General features: G+C 45.1%; 3 protein-coding genes across 8 annotated transcripts in view; 1 reads left to right on the forward strand and 2 right to left on the reverse strand.

Annotated features, from left to right (window-relative positions):
* Positions 1 to 192: 192 nt before the first annotated feature.
* On the reverse strand, positions 193 to 4,861 carry Brun (trafficking protein particle complex subunit brun). 4 transcript variants are annotated; one of them, XM_078176794.1, is made up of 12 exons: positions 3,723 to 4,861; positions 3,363 to 3,636; positions 3,093 to 3,291; positions 2,814 to 3,025; positions 2,548 to 2,746; positions 2,064 to 2,478; positions 1,750 to 1,970; positions 1,321 to 1,678; positions 1,095 to 1,251; positions 835 to 1,012; positions 524 to 747; positions 193 to 453 (listed from the first exon to the last, which is right to left on the reverse strand). In XM_078176794.1, exons 1-12 carry the CDS (start codon positions 4,658 to 4,660, stop codon positions 262 to 264), a joined length of 3,567 nt encoding a protein of 1,188 aa, XP_078032920.1. In that variant the 5' UTR covers positions 4,661 to 4,861; the 3' UTR covers positions 193 to 261. The 4 variants fall into 4 exon arrangements, with proteins under 4 accessions (XP_078032920.1, XP_078032922.1, XP_078032921.1 ...); XM_078176796.1 differs by having other exon boundaries at positions 1,321 to 1,602; positions 1,713 to 1,970; XM_078176795.1 differs by having other exon boundaries at positions 1,321 to 1,617; positions 1,713 to 1,970.
* A 347-nt stretch (positions 4,862 to 5,208) lies between these two features.
* LOC144478945 (syntenin-1) lies at positions 5,209 to 9,153 on the reverse strand. 3 transcript variants are annotated; one of them, XM_078197342.1, is made up of 10 exons: positions 8,016 to 9,153; positions 7,832 to 7,924; positions 7,585 to 7,706; positions 7,214 to 7,277; positions 6,936 to 7,154; positions 6,764 to 6,874; positions 6,446 to 6,681; positions 6,215 to 6,368; positions 6,041 to 6,150; positions 5,209 to 5,969 (listed from the first exon to the last, which is right to left on the reverse strand). In XM_078197342.1, exons 4-10 carry the CDS (start codon positions 7,262 to 7,264, stop codon positions 5,891 to 5,893), a joined length of 960 nt encoding a protein of 319 aa, XP_078053468.1. In that variant the 5' UTR covers positions 7,265 to 7,277; positions 7,585 to 7,706; positions 7,832 to 7,924; positions 8,016 to 9,153; the 3' UTR covers positions 5,209 to 5,890. The 3 variants fall into 3 exon arrangements, with proteins under 3 accessions (XP_078053468.1, XP_078053466.1, XP_078053467.1); XM_078197340.1 differs by having other exon boundaries at positions 7,585 to 7,924; XM_078197341.1 differs by having other exon boundaries at positions 7,832 to 9,153.
* The window catches only part of LOC144467662 (uncharacterized), a 13,059-nt gene continuing 5,804 nt past the window's right edge, over positions 9,154 to 16,408 (forward strand). The window contains exons 1-2 of the mRNA XM_078176556.1: positions 9,154 to 12,937; positions 13,007 to 16,403. Of these exons, the coding sequence (XP_078032682.1) occupies positions 15,691 to 16,403 (713 nt within the window). The 5' untranslated portion in view covers positions 9,154 to 12,937; positions 13,007 to 15,690. The remainder of the gene's footprint in view (positions 12,938 to 13,006; positions 16,404 to 16,408) is intronic.

Below are 16,408 nucleotides of genomic sequence, written 5' to 3' on the forward strand. Positions count from 1 at the left end.
AATAATAAAGTATTAGATCTAAACTTTATCAGGTTGCTAACATGATCTCAATGTAAATCCTTTTAGCAAGCGATCCGCATAGCGGAAATTGAATATGAATTTCTTATTGTAAGCAACCCTTTGAGAAATTAAAAATATTCTTCGATTTCATCGTAATGAATTGCATATTCTACACAATTAATTATAACAAGGCATAGGTACATTTATTTCTTGCTTTTTTACAAATATTACAAATTCGCGGATTCGGTTACCGTATACACGCTAACAATCGTCGACAGTTATTTCTATCGACGGTATGTAACGCCACGTGTGACCAGCATTAATTAATTCTGAGCAAAGCACCGGTGTATTCGGAGCCGATTCTGTGCTGCTGCATTGAATATCTATTTTGTACTGACCTGCTGTAAAGAACACTACACGACATTCGTGATAGACTCTTCCGTATTTCTGCAACTGAACAATAACATTTTTCACATAGATAGAACATTGATCTGTATATTTCTTCGAGAGGAAAATAACTCACGACTGGTAGCATAACTTTATTCGCGCCAGCGATGGACAGCCTCGTTTCAAGTTGATAGTTGTTCACCCCGTTATGGTGATCTTGATAAAAGTTTATAGATAGTATAAGATCGTTCAAGGGATGTTCCAAAGCATTGCATATCCCTATGCCGACGTTCACGCATTCGCCTAAATGGCACGAGAGTTCGTCTTGCGCCTTCACGATCGCGTCGTTTATTTTAATTTCTGAAAGTGATGCGCACCGTCCCTGTTAATTTAATGACTAGCGAAAATCATGCATACTAATAAATCTATAATTATTTGAAGATGTACCCCATTGCAAAGGACTCATTCGAACGAGATCCAACATGTCTTGCGTAAGTGTGATTCCAGAAAGGGACGCTTTCCCGACAGCGTCGGTACCTAATAATTGCCATCGTAGATCAACCAACGAGGCGATGTGTTCGGAACAGACCTTTTGTAGTTCTACAATGTCGCCGGCTCCGTTTAACTGCGATCCAAACGAAAAGCGAACTGTATACTATGTAAGCGTTGTATGCGGAAACAACCGTGCGCAGGAAATCCTTTATTACCATGGATAATTTGTTGAGCGGACATCGATCGACCGGTACTGGTATTCTACACGGCTCCTTGCCTTCCATGTATATACATTTCGTTTGCGTATAGTGCAATTCCATTTCATGATTGGTCATATTCGTCAGGTCTAGTACAAGATAAAATTGCGACGGCCTGGAAACATGTTTCGAAAACTTTTAGCGATACGCGTTAAAGCATCGTTTCCACGTTGCAACCACTTACGTTTCTGCTGGAAGCACGTCCCAGTTTGTGATCTGCACGCTGGGCAACATTTCTATAGTTACAAAAACGGACGAGGTGCGACAATAACCGGCCTGCAGACCAGCCCCACCAGAGTATTTAATCTTCAGCTGTCCCTCGATGACATTTGAAGCGTGTAATGGCACTGCCAACTTCGACAAACGCGAACTTGGTAGAGATGAATGACCAGACTGAGAACTGAAGCCCGATCTGAACGAGGAAGTCAACTCGGACTGCCTCTTCGTATGCGACGGAGAACTTAATCTAGATGGTAAAGAACTGTGACCGGATTGAGACATTAAACTGCTTGGTTGACTGAGATAGGTACTGCTAGTAATATCTAAAGGAAATATACGTATAATTAAAATACGTACACTATCATACTAGCACTATCCTCGATAATACTATTACCATTGCGAGACGTGGGTGCTATAAAATCAGTAGCAGCGTGCAAATATAAGGTCAGACTCGCGCTAACCCCAGGCTGAAGAGGCAATTGCTTCCTCAAGTTTTCATCGTTCCATTTGAAGATCTTGTTTTCCGTGGCAGTGTCCAGAGTGGATTGCACCGATAACTCGATAGTATCGATAGGAACCTGTCCGCTATTTGTAATGGTCACGGTGCATTCGGCACTGCAGCGAAAATACAGAAATGTACCACAGCTCCTTCGTACCTCCCTGCATATTGTTCCAACGTAAACTATTGCTTAATACTATTATGTATACCTCTCGCCACCGTATAAAGATGTACTCGCGCTAGTTACAATGTTATCGCCGGAACTGAAACTTGCCGTTTGAGGTAAACTTGTAGCTACCTCTATTCTTGGCAGAGCTGGAACAACTTCAACAGTGTATTGAGGGTGCGGCATTCCCTCCATATATCGTAATCTACAGTTCGATTTCACCCCTAATGTATGAGTACTGAAACCAAGGATCTCCAAATCACCGACCTCTTTAGGTCTGCCTGCCAGTGTTACCGCTATTGGTCCTGACTCAGCAGGAAGCGTAATACTTTCCGGAATTGACTCGAATACAACCCCATTCGTGAGAAGTCTCATATTGGAGACGTGCAACTCGAACGGAAGCGGATTGATCAGCTGCATCGATACTTCGCAGATGTCACCCTCCACCCACAGGTAATCTGTAATCGTTCGATTGAGTTATGCATTCCGCGTGTATTGAACCGTGTACAATCGAGACCAGAACGCACCAACTTTACTCTTCGACGTGTTTTTCCTCTCTAAGGAACCGAAATTAATCGGCGTGAATAAAAATGGACCGTGGTCTTCCTTGACCCTTTCAATCTTCTGGGGCTGAAGATGCGGTTGCATATTCTTTAAAACGAACGATTTCGTTTTCGGTATATTCGTTAAATTAGCAGGTGGTATGACCGTTCCGCTATCTAAAACCTATCAGAAGACCTTAATTCTTCTCTACTTTCTTCCTACCACGAAGTTTCCCGAATTCCTTACTTACGAGAGGCACCGGAGCACCTTCGCATTGCTGAGAGATGTTCTGAAGCTGCAAAGCGGTCTCTCTTCGTTCGCTCGGTGTCAAATAGTTGTACATGGTTTGAAGTAAAAATGTAACGTGTCTCGTTGCCAATGCTGGATTGCCCATACGATTAGCGGCAGCAACGAGATCGTTTATCATTTTAATTTGGATAAACGGCCAACCCTTGTGGGTATCTATAGGAATAAAGTATCTCTAAAAATTGATTCATTTGATTCTGAATTAGAAAAAAGTATTAATTACCGGGAGACATATCAACAGGATCTAAAGACAGTTTAAATCCAGTTGTTGCTTGCAGCATTAAATTATAACACTGTTGCCAATCAGGATTCGGATTATTTTGAGATACGTGGCGCGTTGCAGCCAATCTTAAGCAAAACGCCGCTTTTCTTATGAAACCAAAGCTCATGTATAAATCCGATAATGTTGTAAATCGATCGATCTGTAATATGGGATCCATTTAATTGTATTCCACGTAATGATTAAGTCGGTCCGTTTGCTTGTGCTACATACTTTTTCCTGTTCGCTTAACTGTAAATTTATAAGTACAACGTTGCTTAAATACGAGGCAGCCTGTAAAGTACAGTTTTGCTCTATCGAAATTCTCGTGGCCTTAAAACTGGCTTCCGTTTCGATTATACCAGCGTATTGATATTTGCTATAGTGAACTATTGCTTCGCGGTACTTTTTGGACATTTCATCGGGTAACAAAATATGCGGCATATTAGTTTTTCCCACTTCTATAGCGGGCGGCGATGGTAATGCAGTAACAGCCTGTGAGCCCCTTCTATATAAAATAATCCATTAACATTCCCTCAAAGAGAATTGCACAGTTACCATTTATTGATTCGGCTTGAATATACCTATACATACCTTTGCTTACCTGGACTTCCTTCCTGAAGGGAAGAGTTTCTTTGTAATGGAAGACTTCTGCACATATTTGGATACAATACTAAAGCGGATGCGGCGCACAAGCCTTCAAACGCCGCTCCTAGCCACAGCCAATCATTGACTGCTTGCAATGTGCTGGCTGAATTATTATAATAGCTCAGAGCATCTGCAGGAAGTCCAGCTTGTAAACATAAGTCGCCTAGATGTTTGAACATACGGCCAACACATCTCTTTCTATTGTTTCTAGACTCCAGATCCAATCCTATGAAATCTTTTTTCTCAAATGGAGCTAATAAAAGAGAAACTCTATCTATTTTTTCCCTGGATCTCTCTAGCCTTTTCGACTCCAAAATCCAGAATAAAGAGTTCAGACATTCCATGATATGAACCTCTAGATCAGGACACATCTCATCACCATAGAATACGGCACGCGTTTTAAAATTTGACGGAGTGCTGAACGAGGGTGGTGGTTCATGTATATTATTTGATTCGGTTGGACCGAAAAGTATGACACGGGAATCGTACAGAGTGGCGGTGTACTTTACTTTTAGACTTTCGTGAATTCTACATAATTCGTTTAATTCCGCTTGATTGTCGTATTTTCCAAAAGTAATTAACCCCAGTAATTTTCGGTGTGTTTGGAAGTCACCCCAGTCGTTGTTTTCAACGGGATGATCCTTGACGAATCTGGCAAGGATTTCCCGCGTACCACCGGACGAATCGACCACAGTAAATCGACTGCCTGCCTTAGTGATCCTTTCGCATAACCTAGTAACAGTTTTCGGCTTGATTTGCGCACCGATTGGTCTTAACAATAAAAGCAAAGCTGCGTGGTCGTGAGCGGTTTGCTCGTAGTCAGGATGAGACATTTTATTGTCGGGTACCGGGCTCGACAAAATAACACTAATCGCAGAGCGCATTTATGTCACTCGCTGCCTAATGGTACCTTCAAGTACTCGGGTTTACATAAATGACAAGAAGTTCCTTTATCCCAAAGTAACTCTGGTACAATAATTCTTCGACGACACGATCAAACTTTGTATTCATGATACTGTTATTTACTGTTACATGTCACTTTGATAATTGTTACTCTACACGACCAATCCAGACGAAAACTAAAACAAAACTGCCATCTTGGAATTGTAAACCTGCGCGTGACAGATCATTTATACGGCTCATGCGTCATTTTTTTGGTCTCGATTTGATGGCTAACAACAGTGCTGCCACCGTAGTTGTAACCGTTGAGAAAAAGAAATAGCGCCAAGTGTTTCAAGGAAGGAGACCCTTCCTATTTTAATTACGAACACTAATTAATCATTCAAGCTAATAATTGTCATCGATCGATGCTCGGGACAACTATAGACGAGATGCCGAGAAGGTATAACTTCTACTACTCTACTAGACATTGTCGAAACATTGAATATAATAACGCGATGACTTTGGGGTACGAACAATTCTTCCTCAATACTCATTTGTGTACAACATTTTATTTCAACCTTAACCACCTAACTATATAACTTACAGTCGTTAATTGTTGGCACGGCACATTAGCGGGGAAGAAGAATATAAAACTTACTAATATAATATAACATCTAGAACGTTCATTGATTACCGTAAAGTAAAAATCGTGATAACATTGATAAACGAGCTACATAATTATTTACAAAATAAAAACATATGTAAAACTATTAACGTTATAGAAATTTTTTAAGTAATATAACTTATATTATTTGGGCACATGATTTTAAATTTAATTATACCTTGTAAATTTGTCTCTAACACGTGATCGATTAAAGCTACGTGGTTTTATAAATAATTGTAAATCTATATCGTATATAGGTAACAATATATTGGCAAAGTTATTTGTAGAATGTAAATACTTAACTTTGTGTCAATAAATAATGTTCTTTTTCATAATTAAAATTTGTGCATGTCAAGAAATAAATGAATAGAAATGCGTGATAAAATACGGGACTGCAAATAATATCATTGGTCATTTTGTTCTTTTAGATCGTTCATAGTCGCGTTAGTGTCGAGTGTACGACTATTGTATACGCAGTGCTTGTTATATCGAGACCGAGATCAAATCTAAATATTCTGAATTTCAAAATAGAAATTGATCAAATACGAGGATCCTTGATGTATTAAGTTTAGAAGAACGAATACAATCTACCTTGATCATCCGGTACGGAATGGTCCATAAAGGTTTTCAACAGACTGGGGTTCATTCTGAAATGAATTATGTTAAGTTAGTACATTATATCTTCGTCGATTAGGTTAAACATCGCAACTGTACACACTTTTTAATCATATGATCGTAGATATAGGATGGTATGATGGTTATCGTAATAATGTTTCCGCCATTTTTAATCTCTGCCGTAATCTCCTTGTCTTTTAGACCAACAACGTTCTAAAACGTAAAATCGAAAAATAATAATTGCGTAACACCAATTGAGAAATTCGTGGTATTATACCTTTCCGTTAACTTCAAGTATTTGTTGATCCGTTAAGAGGCCATTTCGCGCAGCAGAAGAGTTTTCAACCAGGGCAATTATTCGGCCATTTTTAAATTGAAATCCGATATTACCTGAACTATCTTTGTGCATAGTTAGTGTTCTTTCGAATGGTCTAGAACAAATAGAACGTAAACTCATGTCAGCAATCTTAATGCTACTTGCTTTACTTGAAAATGGAAATAAACCAACCTATCACGCAGTACTACCCTGATGCCGTTAATGTCGGCATCACGCAACAGTTTGTGGACTCGTTCCATTGTGTATCCAGCGACGGAGACATCGTTGATACTTAATATTTGATCGCCAAATCGCAAACCGGCGAGTGCAGCAGGAGAATTTTGACTTACGAGACACACGAAAATACCGTTGTTCACAGCGTGCACCCTCAGACCAACTTTACCATCTTGATCTTTGCATAGTGTTAGCTAAAACAGCATTAGAGTGTATTTTAAGTTTTAAGCCAAGCCTCGAACATCTGCAGTATATTTAAACTTAGGGATTAGCTACCTCTCTTATGCCATGCGTAACATTTGCCCTCTGTAATCCTACAGACTGGCCAGATAATGGTGCAACCATACCAGAAAGAGCCCCTGATGTCTCAGGTACATTGACTGTCATCTAAAACATGTGATTAATTTTTCAGATATTCCTGATCCAAAAGATCATGTGTGTTACTTACATTTACATGACTAGTTGTAAGAGCGTATTCAGGCATGTTCTGTTCTATCACTTCCTTGGTGAATTCCAATCCCATATATTCTCCCAAGGAAGGATACAATATCATGGATGAGCTAAAGGGAGGTGCAGATGGGGCAGTCTGCATTTGTGGCATCGAGGGAACACTCTGTATTTGTGGCACCGATGGAACATTGTACTGTGATTCGACTTGCTGTTGGACCTGTAAGTAAAGAACATAAGTTGCAATGCCATAATTTAATTTAAAGTACAATAGTATACCTTCATCATTTGGTCCACCTTCATGTCCTCGAGGGTAGGATATAGAGACATTTTTACACTTCTTCTGAAAGTATATAAATGTAATTTATGTACATATAATATTGTTACACTTGATTATATCGACATGTGTTTAGTAGGTAAGAAATAAAGAAATAAGCGAAAGTGGTGTACATTTATTTATTACAATATGTAACAGAAGCGTTATAATAGAGTGAGCACGAATACATGCAATAGACGCAAAATAAATGAAATAAGATGAAATTCAGTCAACGATCGCCTGCATACCAATGCGATGAATCTGCTGGACATTTAATACACAGATATACTTTGCGTAAACACGACAAGCTTACGAACAAAATTCAGAATTATACCTTTTGCACGCAACGACTAAACTACCACAGTTGTTTCCCGACGTAAAAGAGTTTCGATCAAGATTGCGCTGTCTCGTGCAAGAAGAAACAAGTTGCAAAACTTATAGACGTTGGAAAGATCCCTGGAAATACACCACTGATAAGCTTCGAACAATGAGTAAACGATCCGGGAAGTAGAACGCTATCAAAGACATTTCCCTTGGAACGGTGAAACGATTGGTTCGAGATGGTTTCTATGATGTATTACCGCAAAAGAACAATTGGTTCGAAGCTGCAACCATGTGACAGGATGGCCGCCATCGGGATATCGTGCACCAATCAATTGTCCTCTTAGATTCCGCTGTCCCGAACCCCGCGAAACAATTTGAAATTCAAACGCTGCTTCGCAAAATCTCTTCGTTTTACAATAATATTACTAAGATAAATCATACCGGATAGTTGTCGCACAAAAGGAGAGGAAATGGAATTCGAATGAAGGAAGATTGGTAGGGGACACGATATAAATTCGTTTCGAATACGAGACAGCACGTTTAATGTAACTTGCGTTTTATAATATAATTCACTGCGAGTTTGACGGAAGATTAATATCTCGAATATCTGTTCAAATAGGTGACGAAAGAATGGAGGAAACTGAAGAAACGGAAGGAACGAGAGAACCGGACAGCGTATAGAACGTGGCGATTGGTTTCTTGCGCTTCGTCTTGATAGTTGACAAGTTGAGGAAGGAATTCGGTAAGGAAGGGGAAAATAGATTACGGTGGGGGAATAGCGGGTCGTTGGTTAATACGTAGGTAGTATTCAGTGGTGAGGCCTGCGTGCGGGCCGTGGTGAACCAACAGGTGTTTTGGAGTCGGTTTTGCCAGTACCGGTTCCCTTCTCGTCGTTTTCTAGTGGTGCCTTGCGTTCTACAGGTGCCTTTCACCGACGAATACACATCGTTGTCTTCGTCTTCATCTTCTTCTTCGTCCGAATCTGCGGGTAGATTAGCCTGCGAGGAAACGTAACATGATGTCCGAGACTGCGGTAACAATGGACGGTTCAAGCAACAACGCAAGCAACAATCCTCGACAAGTGCCCACGGTCAAGACGGAACCGGGTCAATCGACACTTTTGCCCGACATTAGATTGAACATTCCTTACTTCAGGACCATACCCGGCATGATTAAGTTAGTGCAAGTGGTGAGTTGCGGTCGCGTTATCTTACCTTAGAACCTTTTTTCCGGTGTGTATATTCGATGATACGATAAACCGAGTTTTGATTGCGTGACGAATTGGACATTCAAAAATATTACGCGACACCGACATTAGTCCTAATAAGCAATCTCGCGATCGAATCGAGCCTACTTATTACGCTCCGTATTATCCCAAACAGTCGCATAGCGCACGTTCTCCAAAAAATTACATAATTCGCACCGCTCCGTCGATCTGCATATCGCTCGCGATAATTGACCTAAAACGTTTCCTCGATGGAAGAGTTGTGCTCTTGTTTCGTATGGTGCCGTGTATCGAATTGAATTTTGGCACACGGTCATCGTTGTTCTTGGCGCCAAGACCCTCCCCGCGGCATCTTTCATGCGGCATTGTTATTTTAAACGCGCGTGTTTTCGGAACGCTCGCGATCTGCCGAGTGGAACGGTGACGTCGCGCAGCGCAAGACTCTGGTTTTTCATTCGATGCTAATAACGTTGATTGGTAAGCGCTAAGCATTCGGCACCCGATATCTTCTGCGAAGGAGCCAAGCGTAAGCGTACGTATAGTTACAGATCGCATGGTTTGCATCGTGACGTTGAACCTGCTCGCAACGGCTTCTAACCACGTAACGGTAACCCCCTTGAGCGAACTCTGGAAAATCTGTCCCTAAGCGAGATACAGAAATCACGGGGCAGCTTCCGTTGACCACCTGACGGTACCGATCCCGTGAGACTCCGGTATTCTCGGCGTTTCGTTATGAAGGGCACTGTACGGTCTTTCTAGCCCGAAGCTTCTGCCTTGTTGTTGCCCGACGAAATCGTGGATACCGTTATGCGATCAGCATCGGTAAGCATCGTTTCTCTCTGGTTCACGCACGTGCAGCCAAAGACACGCCCGGCTACGTTCGGTCGTTTATTTGCCGCAACTAAGACGGCGGTTACTTTCGATCGATAGAACCGAGAAAAAGTTCCTGTCGGCTCGGCCGAACTCGAAGCCGGCAGTGCAAGGATTTACGCGACGAATACAGCGATATCTCGGTTACACATTATTACCGTGAGAAAACTTGGAACGGCGCGGGGACGCCTAGAATTTGCAGATACGGTTGCAGATAAGGATGGTGTTCCTTATGGTGTCACTGGAAATAGCGCGAGCACGATAAACGAGAATCTGACGAGACGCGGACGCGCGCTGAGATCCGACCTTCGACTAGCGGTCTCTCGGCGCGCAAAAATAGGAAAATGGATGCGTGACCAATCCCGACGGTGACTTTGCAACAGCCCGATTAAATTACCCACCGATGGAAATCAAATACGTCGCGCTGTTATTTCATGAGAGTTTTGTTGTCCTCGAACGGCCGGGCACGGTCTTCGACGGAAACCATGTATTTCTATGATCGCGTACTCGCGTGTCCCGCAACGTGCGCGCAATTAACGTGCCGCGAGGTTTTTCCCGTGTCGATCGGCCCGCGAGGCGGATCAGCCGCGGCATACGAATTTTCTCGTAAATCGGCCGTCTCGACGACACGGAAGAACCGGTTCTTTTCGAAAGGATGATCACGCCGCGCGATGAATAAGAAAAGAACGATTAAAACGATCCACAGTGACGACGGCGTTGGCATAGTTTCGACGCCAGATCGGCCAGATCTTCCTATGAACTAGCCACGTCCGATGGCCATACATGTTCATCCCGATGACCGGGACCATACGTGGCGTCCCACATACTCGGAGTTCCATCCTACTGCCACACGGCGAGGCCGTGGCCGCGGTCGTGTCCGCGGCAACGGTATCGAATCGTCTTATTAAGAATTCAAAGTGTCCTTGACCTCTCTCCGAATCATTTTCAGTGCTGCCTCTTCGATTTACCGCTATCGCGGCTCTATTCGTCGTTGCCCGTAAAGCCGTATCGAATTTCGACGTTAGTTCAAGACCGGCTAAAATCGTCGGGACCTTGGTTAAAATGCGAAACGTTTCTCATTATCGCCGTGACAATATTTAAGAAAATGTCGCGCTTATCGTTTTTATCTCGCGAACAAATACCGTGCCGCGGCCCCTCGAGGCTACGCTACTCGTTAACCGTGCTCGGATTCGAAGAAACATCAAGATTTTCAGCTGGTTAGGGTTAACAAGCGCACGGCACGATAATCCAGCGAGCATAATAATACACGGTGTACACGCTCTATGTATCATGCCTCTAGCACGCGTCATATTTATTCCCGGCTACGTACGTATGCGCTCGTATGCGTGCCTTCGTGTACAGGTATTGGAGCAGTGTACAGGTTTAGTTTTATATTACGTACATTATACGCGAACTCTAAACTAGCTAAACGATTTTCATGGTCGCCGATGTTACAGGCCTGGTAGAACCTCCAAAGTATTCGGAAAAGTGTTTATTTAATGCGCTGCGAGAAAGTTGGAATCCCATGGTCAATGGTGCGGTTGTAGAGCGATAAATGGAGGAGCACCTTCGCCGCACCCCTTTTCCTGCTCGGTCAGGAAATCGACTCGTGCCCCGTCCGGCTTCCTAAATGGTTCGCCTTTTCATACGGAAGCGTTCTTTAAAACGGATCGATCTTAATAACCCCGGTCACGTTCGGGTTCTCGGTCGCGCATCGGTCGAATACGTATGCAACTTAACTATGCGCCTCCTGTATTGCGCGGGAACGAAGGGTTCGCCGATTTCGGTCAGGGTAATCCGGACGCGGTATTTCTCCCGGCTAACAATAGTCGGTATAATAGGCCGTGCGAAAACCAGAAGAACACACGTGCGAAAGTTACGCGCATTTTTCTGGACGTGTAATTCCGACGAGCGTAATTTCGCGATCGCGGATTAATAATCGCTCGAAGACGAGCGTTTCTCGAACGTTTTATCTTGTCACGCTGCTTCGCGTTCGCGGCTGTGGTATTTCACGGCGGGACGCGTGATCCTAGAAAGCACTGTTCCTATTCGGTGGATCGCCTCGTTACTCGTTTGCTTTTCCCTCGGACACGCAGAAGATTTTCTTGACCACGCCAGACGGAACGCAACGGCTCCGGGGGAATTGCGCAATGGCGATTACTACGAGCGTTCCTCGAGTCGTTGTGCCATGCGTTCTTATGGTGTGTAGGCTGGCCACGAAGCATATCGGCTGGTGCAACAAGTTATGCACCACAGTTAATTGCACGCGAGTGCTTTTGTACGCAAGGACAAACCGCGCCTCGCGAGCGTGGAACAGCCGCGGTATTTTCGAGTCGATACATCCCGTTTCCAAGCACGGTGAAATTGTTTTCGTCTGTCGCGACACGGCGATACGATTGATTGATTAGAAACGATCAGATTACGTTCGGGAAATCGTTAATCTATCAATTGCCCCGCGGCATTGTATTGTTCGCGCGTTTCGCAGCCATTGGTCACGCATGCAGTCAGTCATAGTTGGTTCCCGTCTCGTCTCCCGCGGAATGACGCAAACGAGTAAAGAAGGAAATTACGTGGGAGTAGAGATAAAATAGGTTGTACTCTGCTTATGAATGGCTATGTTGCCGCGGACAAACACGATGATTCATAGCAACAGTCCTACCGCATCGAGACGAGACGGACAAATAATTTTCGCGGCGCAACGTTTGCCGCAAGAATAGGCGAGCGTCGTCGATACGCTACGGTTCCCGTACGTTTCACGCGCGTCGTATTCACGCGGACAGGTTCGAGCCGGCGCAAAAAAACACACAGCGACGTAAAATCTGTAACCTTATTTAACGCCGATTTGAATTGCTAATCGGCCGGCTATTTCTATAAACGGCGCATATTTCATCGCGATTGCGCGCTCGCGATATCGCAGTCGCGGTCAAACTCTAACTCGGAGAATTGCACAGGCAACCGATCTCCGGATAAAACGGGAGAGATCTGTTCGAAGAGAAACGAAAATTGCAACACGTCAAAAGCAGCGTAGATCCTGCCGTTGGTTAGCCAATTATTCTCGAATCGGTATCAAGCCGTCCGATTTACGCGAGCCGATCGATACGCTGCTATTTATTCGGTTCGTCTTTTCCGACGATGTATGTATAGCTTTCGGTGTTCTCGTCGCTGTTGTCCCATTATCGGCCGGCGAATACTTCGACGACGTACTTTCCTCGTTCTCCGTCGAAGTAGTTCGGCAAGTTCGCAGATAAAGCGAAAGGATGGATCGGTTGTAAATAATTTTATTTTTGGAATGTTGAGATAATGTCTGACGCGAGTAAGAGAGTCATCGCTGTTTCAGGTCTGGGGTTACGTCACCGGCTCGACATAATTGTATTCCGTATCGTCGCCGTTCAGTTTCTTAAACGATCTCGCATTTAGAATCTCCAGAGTCCGAAGATCTCGACGGTGAAACGGCGGGACGCGTGTCGTTCGCGCGCAGACCTCGACATGGATCTTCTCAGACACGCATCCGTCGATGAAGAAACGCGTTCGACCGCGGCGCGACGGGGTAGCCCGTTAATCCTAATCGATTGAATGAAGAACGATCCGTCGCGAAAATGGACTTAACTGCGCGAGTTATCGGCGTAGGTTGTAACCGGTAGCTGCTTAGTAACCGCGCTCATAAACGGTGCCATGTGGGCTGCCGTAAGTCGCAAGGTTTCTCTTCGAGTCACGTTCCACGGTGCTCGAGCGTGTTCGTACGATTTTCTGTGCTGCTGCCGGCTAAGCGGTTTCCATCGTCCGGATACGGGATCCGTGATCTATGATACGAGGTCCTCGTATCAGCTCGCGTTACAGATCTTTGCGGACGTTTTCATACCAATTCCAAGGCAGCGTCCGAAGCGTGCTTCATTCCTCCGCATCCCGCGTACGTTGCAAAAACTCGACGACGGCCGACGCGAGAGATCGGCACACGGACGATCATTCACAAAATTAGGGTCACCTTGTTGTTTCCGTGATATGTCTGCTCTTCCCTCCCCAGCAATTGTCCAATAATCCGGACGAGTTTAACTCGGCATACCCTCCGCGTACGCGAGGTGGGAATCTATTTCGCGCGGCATTCCCATTAACCCTCGAACAGCGAACAATTTTTGACAAAAATGTAACTTAATATGCTTAGAATCATTTATCATTCTATTCTAATCTCTTCTACGCTCTTAAGAGATTTTTTACAGACAAATTGTTGACAATTTCAATTAATTGTCAAAGACTATCAGTCAAATGACAATATTTATATATTCAGGGCCCAAATTGATCTTGTCGTATGATTGTTAATGGGGGTTTTCCTCGGTCGAATACCTCGATGGCGTTCGACGTTTTCAGGAGTACCCCTATACTGTCTTACACTTCGAACGGTCTGTGCTAATTTTAGATTTTCTTTCGTTTCCTTTAGAATTCACCAGTTCGACAGCACGCCGATGTTGTCGCGGCGATACCGTTGGAATTCGAAGCGATCCTACAACCGAATAAACGTTTCGTTAGAATTCCACCGATACGATCTGATGCGTTTCCGTTCGCCGCTCATCGATTCCATGTTTACCGGTCGAAGTGAATGGGATTAGGACGTTCCCGACCGGCATCGTTACTACGGTCGTTGATACAACGCGTACGTGCGCCATGGGCGTGTTATATATGTGGATACACTCGCCGCGGAAAGTATGCTGATAGCACTTCGAACGGTGCAACCGTCTTTCAAATTGCTACAAATGACTTGAATTTTCTTAAAAAGCTGGTCCGACTAGTTTCCTACAAAATTAATAAGCAAGAATTGTTTCAAGAAATGTTCGAAAAAGCATGACTTCAGAATTTCGTTATCAACCCAGCACAATCGCAATCCAAACAAATTTTTGTTTACTCATTATCTGTCAAACTGGTCGGACCGACGTCTGAAAAATACTCGAGTCATTTGGACAAGTCGCACACTTCCGCGGCGAGCAGCACACGTACACGTATATTTTATGTAATATCACGCGCTGGAAGTCGCGCGCCGAGCTGACACAACACCCGGCACACAGCCGCGGACCGTTCCCCTCCCATGAATAATGTAGAATGTAGAACACCGGTCTACGGTCCGAAGCCTGTATTTATCTTTCGCAAAGTTATTTCGCGATTCCTCGCTATTTCTCGTTCCTCGTCTAATTGCAACGCGGGACGGGTAGCCGCTATCGCAACACGAGGAGAAGAATACTCCTCTCTTATCAGGTGTTTCATTTGTCAGGCGTGTGTGACGCGTACCGTTAGCAAGCCGTCGTTCGCGTGCAAAACCAGTCGTGATCGAAACGTCGACCGACGCAGTATTTCGAATTACGAGAAAGCTTCGCGAAACGAGTAACAAGGACTGAGTTGCATCTGCAAGACAACGATCCGTCGATTAACATTGCTTTCCGTGCGAATCTCGTCTACCTGGCACCGGTCCCCGTCGCCGCGAGTATTAATAACTCGCGCGATAGCGCGAGAAAGTTATCAGGCGCTCGGGAATTCTTAGTTAAACGCTAAAAAGCGCCCGGTCGACGACGTTTTCGATCGGTGAAAGTAGAATTCTTCCTCCGGTGCACAGTCCCCGGCGTTCCGATCCTTCGCACTTTCGCGCCCATTTACCCCTCCGCGCATTCCTATCTCTCCTATACTTTATGTATAATGTATAATGTACAGCGTCTAATGTGCAGTGCACAACGTCTAATGCACACGATACCCGCTCGAACGCATGCACGCGCGCATGCATGCATAACGGCGTACACGGGCGCGCGCAACGTCCGAAACAGAAAATCACTTTGAGAGATTTTATTTACCGGATAGGGTTAATCGACCGTGTCGATTTCCGGTACGGTCGAATATCTCTTTCCGCGATTCGAAGCGCGGCCAGCGAAATTCTGATAGGTCGAAAACGGCCGCGCCGGGTTGCGGGAAAGTTTGATCGATGCTCGCGAACGTGGCGTGTCGACGACGACGACGGCGGCGGTGGCGGCGGCGAGCGCGGTTGAGATGACGCGAAAGGGGGTTAAGTGTCCGCTGGGGTGGACGCTGCTCGCCGAAAATATCGAAGATGTGGAACGCGTGAAGCTCGACACCGGGACACAACGGGAACTGGGTTGCGTGGTCGGAGAACACGTGTTCCTGGAATACCCATGGGCGTACGTAGACAGAGCGGCCGTCGCGAGAGTCGCCAAGCTATCGACGTCCCCGTTGGCATCGTTCAGAGACAGGATCGCGGCCTACGAAGCCGACGCGTTTCTCGTCGGCTATGCATCGGACCGGCTGTTCTCGGAAGACTTCGCAATCTGTCTGACGGTGGCCGCGAGACGCGTCGTCGTCGAACGGAACAGGATCGTCACGAGAGCTATCTGGGACAGGGTGATCGGCAAAACGAGGAAGACGGCCGCGAAGTCCTGGGGATCGCTGGGCAGCGAATCGGAAGTGGACGAGGCTCGCGTCGCCGTCACGAGGCAGCCGTTCGAGATTGAAATCGTGTTGCCTGGAACAGCGGTGGGCGCCGCGCGGGAATTATGCGACAGAGGTTCGAACGATTGCCGGGACAGCTATTTGCAGCTCGTGAACGCGGACGAGGGCTTCGAGAACGTCGAGAGGAGGCTGATTTGTCGGTCCGTTCAGACCCACTCGCGGCCACGGGAGAGTTACGTTCAAACGTATCGCGGGTATCTTAAGAACGCCTGGACGCAGTACGCGTACGAGCACGGGCCGA

The sequence above is a fragment of the Augochlora pura genome, chromosome 3 (genome assembly GCF_028453695.1).
Source record: "Augochlora pura isolate Apur16 chromosome 3, APUR_v2.2.1, whole genome shotgun sequence".
NCBI lineage: Eukaryota > Metazoa > Arthropoda > Insecta > Hymenoptera > Halictidae > Augochlora > Augochlora pura.